Source organism: Pinus tabuliformis, chromosome 4_2 (genome assembly GCF_031772625.1).
Source record: "Pinus tabuliformis cultivar Carrire ecotype Pingquan chromosome 4_2, CPIR1, whole genome shotgun sequence".
In the NCBI taxonomy this organism is placed as follows: domain Eukaryota; kingdom Viridiplantae; phylum Streptophyta; class Pinopsida; order Pinales; family Pinaceae; genus Pinus; species Pinus tabuliformis.
In genome coordinates this window covers 681979022-681985311 of record NC_142304.1, presented here as the reverse complement: position 1 = coordinate 681985311, position 6290 = coordinate 681979022, and the positions used below count along the sequence as shown (strand labels likewise).

Sequence of the window (6290 nt, the reverse complement as noted above, 5' to 3'; positions counted from 1 at the left end):
CGGGGGCGGGCTTACATCAGCCTCAAAAGCATTGGAAAAATCAAAGTTCACATTGGAAAAATCAATGTTGAACTTTGGAAATGCATGAAAATTTCACTCTATGGACCAAAATGATAATTTTACACCGTTACTAGATATCGCAGTGACATAATAAGCAAATGAAAATTTCACTGTACGGACCAAAATAATAATTTTGCACCGTTACTAGATGTGACATAATAAGCAAATCACCAATACCGGGAATTGACAAAAGTTTGAATGGTAACTAAGTGGAAGGGCTTGGTTGCGAAGAGAAAAGTGGGGCCGGGTGAATCAAGAGGTGTCAGATGTTACTGTGTGCAACAATACCCCATTGCTTAAGTTACTGTGTGCAACAATATCCCATTGCTTAAGGATTATCCATTCACTATCTGACTTCCTCATCTACAAGTTGTTGAATGAATACAAACATAATAATCTATTAGGCAGTGACCTGTTAAGTCGAGACACTTTCTCTATCCTATATCCTTTTGGCCCTTGGGTACCTAAGATAAAGTGCCCTGACTTTACCTGAATTAGCTAGAAATATAAGGTTTTTCCTTCTATACAGTGAGCCTGCTTGTGAAGTGAGTTATAGTCCCAGTTAAGTATTATGATACATATGACGATTTGCATAACACACAAAATAAGTTTCTTCAAGAGAACAGACTATCAACAACAATGCAATACAACGCTAAATCACAGAAAGAAGAAATCAAGTATGTAGCCAAGTAATCTCAGTTGGAATTAATTTCGAAGCAAAACTACAAGCAAATTTATCTTCTCTGCAGCCAATGTACAATTGCCCCTTTCTCGTAATTTTATGACAACATTCTGTACTGCACAAATTGCAACAACAGGGGCAGAAATCTCCTGCCTCAGCAGTAGAGGACCTCTTATCATCAAACATATAAAATGTTTTTCCCAGGACGGATCTGTTCTGAATGACAGGATCACTATCAGCAGTGCTTTGAGAGGAATATCCGTAAAATTCCCAAGTTTGATCAGTCAAATGGGCTGTCACTGACCACAAAAGCAAGTCCTGTTGCAGAGTCTCGGAGTAAATGCTGGAAGATGATTCCTGTTGAGTTTGCGGTATATATAGAGCAGAATCCAAGCATTCATCTACTTCACCTCTTGGGGGCACCTCTTCCCAGTTGACAGCTTCCAAGTTGGCACTGCATTCCTCTTTTGTGAATGGAAGTTCCTGGATGGAGGAAGCATTACTAATGTCTGATTTCGACAGGGGATTATCTAATGTTGGAGATTTGTCTCCGGGAGATCTCACCACAATCCACTGACCAGGGGGTCTTGCAAACCAATTAGGGCTGTCAGCAACTTCAAATTCACAATCTGTGGCCAGTGCCATCACTCTGTCCCTGGGAGAAGCCCTTTGGCGTTGCTCAACTGACTTATTGCTGTCAACCATTGTATTGCACTCCTCTGTTGGGCTTGAGATGCTGAGTGACAGAATGGGAATAGTCTGAGAAGAGTAAGAATCCCATACTTGATTCCTAAAATCCAAATGACTAGTTGGGGAACCTGGATCCCTTATAGCCTCCTCTGCCTCCATGGCAGAGCAGTCCTCATTCAGAAAAGGATGCTTCAACAGCTCCACACTGGTCCACCTCTTCTTGGGATCTCTCCGAAAGCATTTCTCTAAGAAATCTCGGATCTGAGGTGAAAGTGAAGAAGGCAACTCAGGAAGCTCCTCTGTGCATCCAATCTTATACATTGCAGCAAGGGGATTGGAAACTTGGCTCCATGGAGGCCTGCCAGTGGCCATCTCTAGTACAGTGCAGCCGAGAGACCAAATATCAGAAGCAGGCCCCTGCTCCACCTGGTTCACCACCTCTGGAGCCATCCATTGAGGGGTTCCCCTCAATTGGATTGCCTCCTGGCCATTCTTCTCCTCACCAAGCCTCTTGGCAGAGCCAAAGTCAGCAAGCTTCACACCATTGTTGCCCACAAGAACATTCTTACCCTTGATATCACAGTGCACAATCCCCTGCCTGTGGAGGTAATCGATCCCACGAAGGATGCCACGATTGTAGGTTCTGATCACGGATTCGTCGAGCTTCCCTCCAAACTTAACCAGCAGATCCCCTAGGCTGCCACCTGGCATGTACTCCATGAACAAATTGTGTACCTTTACACAGTTCTCGACGCTGTAACAGTGCCCCAGGTAGGTAACGATGTCTGGAGAATCCAGACTTTGCAAAATCCGGTATTCATTATCCAAAGCGACACTAGAACTGGCTGCGGATTTCACTGCAAAGAGTTGGCCATTACACCTGCTCATAGCCAGGCTGACCGTTCCTGAAGCTCCGGCCCCCATAATGGCGCCCCTCACCCATCCATCTTCCTCGACTTTACAAGACTCGAGTTCAATTCCCATTCCCTCTCCCAACTGAATCCACAGAAAGATTTTGTGATAGAATTTTACGCTTTGCTGATCCTACTGCTACTCTTTCCGAGATGAAAAGGGTCCCGTTATAAACTGATCATAAAGGGGGCGTGTGGAAGTCTGTGGCCATCGTACTTTTTGTTTATTTGTAGCCAATCGGCATCCAAGTCACGTGGAGATAGGTTTCGCATGTGAAATTTTAATTCCCCGTGGGGCGCCTTTCCGCCCTGGGGTTAAGCAAGTCAAAGAAACGTCATCGCCGATATCAGAATTTTCGCGTAGTCTAAACGGGCCACAATTTTGTGAGGAAATTTATAGAAATTTTAGTATCATTTTCAGAAATTTTAATAAAAAATTAAAAATTTATCAATTTTTTTTGAAAATTTTGATTATAGTTATCAATTATAGAATTTTAAATGGTTTGAGATTTTTTGAAAATCTAGATTACAGTTATTAATTTCAAAATTTTGAATCACTAAAAATGGTGGTTGGTGAGGAAGTCTATCTCCCATAGTCATTTATTCTCCTTTGTCATGGGAGCTACTTGTTTTTTTGTCCATTCATTCACTCATGCTCTTACTATTCTCACATTGAAGCACCACCAAAACTCTAAAAAATTGCAACCCTCGTGTTTTACACTAATATACAAACCTAAAAATGATTAAATATGTTGTAGGGGAGTAGCTTATGGACCTAGACAGAGACAAGGATCATTGCAAAGGAACATAAATGCTGGGTTGGTTAGGAAAGCTCTATTTTCCTTGTTAGTTGTTGCTTATTGAATGTATTAGAGGCAATGTATTTTCTACCAAGTTACTCCAATTGACAAACAACCAATTCTTGCAAACATTGAGGGCCCTAGAAGGCAAAATACTCTTGTGGAGCAATTGAGTAAAGAAGGGAAATGTTTTTGTTGTGTTGTGTGTGCATTGAGTGAGAATGCCATGATTGTTGGATCGCTGGATAGTTACATGGAGTGCTTAGTTGTGAATAGATAGATGGATCCTAAGAGAAATTGGGTTGGGATGAGTGACTTGCAAGTTTGTAGCTAGATTCCTTTGCGATGGAAACCTTCTAGAATTGCTTGGGGGAAGCACATACATAGGATGTCTATACTTGGGTGGGAAAATGCTCATACATACTAAGTTTTTATATCATATTGATTAAAAGGGTGGTTTTCAATATCCACTCTCAAGTATTTATTTATAACCATGTAATTTAAGTTTATTCTCTACTTAATTAATAAAATAGAAATGGAATCCATGGTTTAATGAATTTATTGTATGTTTATTTTTACCATGTTATTTAGTTTAATATATGTATGAATTTGAGGTAAGGGAGTTTTAACGGGTCCAAATTTATATTGAAAATTTTGGACCAAGGTTGCATCCCTACTCTATGAGTTGGGCAACCCATGGAAGAGAATGTGACAACACTAATGATTTCCCAAACAAGACTTATGGGGATTTAAAAAATTGGGGAAAATCGCTAGCTTACAATGGTTAGTTTCTCTCCTAAATATATATATATTTATTTTTAAAGAATCAACAGAGGACAAGGGTGTTGACATTGCAAAAAATGGGTTTCTTAAGTATGGAAATGAATTTATGGATGGAATTAACCAAATGGGAAGATATTAAGTAATAAATGGACACTTAAGTACATGCCTCCCTGTTGATGTTTATGGTTTGCATGATATCAACATGATAAAGAGGAAAAAAGGTAGTAATGGATGAAAGCAACAAAAAGTAATGAATGACATCAAATGACCAAACAAAAGAATGAGATATTTTATGGGAATGAGTAAAAGGGGATGAGAGAAAAGAAAAATGCTCAAAATATGTGCTCAATCTAGAAGGGTTCTCAATCATATGGAAAATTCATGGTGTCGGTGTTAAACAACATAGTGATGTTACTTTAGGATACCAAACATAAGAGGCCTATGTAGTTAGATGTGTGCAAAGGTAAAGAATTAGAAGAGACTAACACACCAACATCAAATAAGGGAAGTTTTACAACAAATTTGGACATAAAAAAGTTCAAATGCAACATTATAGAGGGGAGATCTAAATCTTATCATAGTTTAAAAATATCTCTTATTAAATCACCATAACTAAGAAAATGATCTAAAAGCACCTGCATAGGATCAAGTCCAAGGTATTGTGCCCATGAAACAACAATTGAAAAGCCTTATCAAATTATTTCTATGTTATTAAATCGATCGAAGTGTTCTCAAGTTTTAAATAATTTGACAATCCCATTCAATGACAACATTAATAATCTATATTATGGAAAATTAAGCCAACTTATCCTCTTCCAAAGTAGATGGAGTTTGTAAAGAGGCATGGTAATTATCAAATCCACTAAAGTGCATAGATTTAAAGGATTCAATTGCATTCTAGTCCAAAGTAGCTAAGGGCTCAAGGAACTCTTTCATCATCAAGGAATAAAAAGTCAAAATATCTAGGTGGATTAGAAGATGCCATCGAATGTGAAGTGGAATCCCTAACCACACAATAAGTTTCTTAGCATGATGCTAAATGTTTATGCTCGATTTCAAAGATATTAAACAAAAGGGGACAAATCCATTAACTACATTAGAGGAGCACCAAAGAATTCCACCAAAAAATGATCACTCCTTATAAAGATCAAAACCAACATCCAAAATTATGGAAATCAAGTTACACCTACAAAGGGAAAAACATTATTTGGATTTTGTTCAAGTTAGGTCAATCTATAAACTAGTTGATGATTACTAGGGAAAACTATAAGGATGGAAATTTATCTTAAACTGTAGAAACCTTGAATATTCTTACTAGTCCCTAGTATGCAATGCAACTAAACCATCAAAAACAATAATAATTGTCTACCCCAACGGGATTCAACTAGCTCTAAATCAATTACCTATGGGATCCTTAATGAAAACACCCCTTAGGAAAACTTTAACACAATTAAAAATGCATTTCTACATGATTAAGATGAATTGTGAAAATATACATACTCAAAGGATGTACTCTTCTTCGCACCAAGTTATACAAGTCTGGTCCAAACCCCTAATTTTTTCTTTCAATATTTATAACCATTAATGTAAAAAGATAACAAACACCTAAGGTAGAGTTATGAAGTAATACTTCTCTCATTTCAATTCAATTATAATTATAAGTGAAGTAATTCTTAACTCATCTCATTCAATTACAATTATAATTCCTTGAAATATGGCTTGATAACCTTCACAACTATGCCCTTCCCTATTATTGGACCTTTTCATTTTCCCAATTGGCATGGTTTGTTGATTGAACATTAAAATTCCTTGAAATCTATATGACATTGTTCCAACTCCATTATAATCCCTCCTAGTTGTCTAACTAACCCAAGTCAAGAATTCAATTTTCCTTTCATCTCCACCAAATAACCCAAGTGATGTTTGGCTTTCTCTTATCTAAGCCATAATACCAAGCTCTAACTAACTAGGCTAAGGGATTAGGAAATATCATTTTTCTCTAGGCATGAGAAAATTTCTCTAACGAACTAAGTTACAAGAATTCTATAGTTGGATGCAATATGTTTTGTCTCTCTAATGTGTAGGTATAAAAAGATATAATGGATTGATCAAATATATATGTTGCCTCTGACATTATATTATGTACTAGCTATTGATAATAAATATTTCGTACATACTAGGCTCGAATGATTATTTCATGCATATTAGAGATAAATGGTTATTTCACTAATATATATGTTATTCACTTGTGGTCAATGCTTCTAGTAGTATATGATATCTTTATTAAACCCATTAGGGTGCGATACTACACCTGACTTTAGAGATTCAATTTGATCACTTTGGACATACAATAGGAATTTCAAA

At 37.3% G+C, this 6290-nt stretch overlaps 1 protein-coding gene across 1 annotated transcript; it reads right to left on the bottom strand.

Moving 5' to 3' along the window:
* Positions 1-733: 733 nt before the first annotated feature.
* On the bottom strand, positions 734-2480 carry LOC149171270 (mitogen-activated protein kinase kinase kinase 20-like). Its single transcript, XM_089425909.1, has one exon. It carries the CDS (start codon positions 2414-2416, stop codon positions 734-736), a length of 1683 nt encoding a protein of 560 aa, XP_089282035.1. The 5' UTR covers positions 2417-2480.
* Positions 2481-6290: the final 3810 nt, after the last annotated feature.

Excerpts from the sequence above, each read along its gene's own strand:
- LOC149171270 (XM_089425909.1), bottom strand. The coding sequence starts at position 2,416 with ATGGGAATTGAACTCGAGTCTTGTAAAGTCGAGGAAGATGGATGGGTG.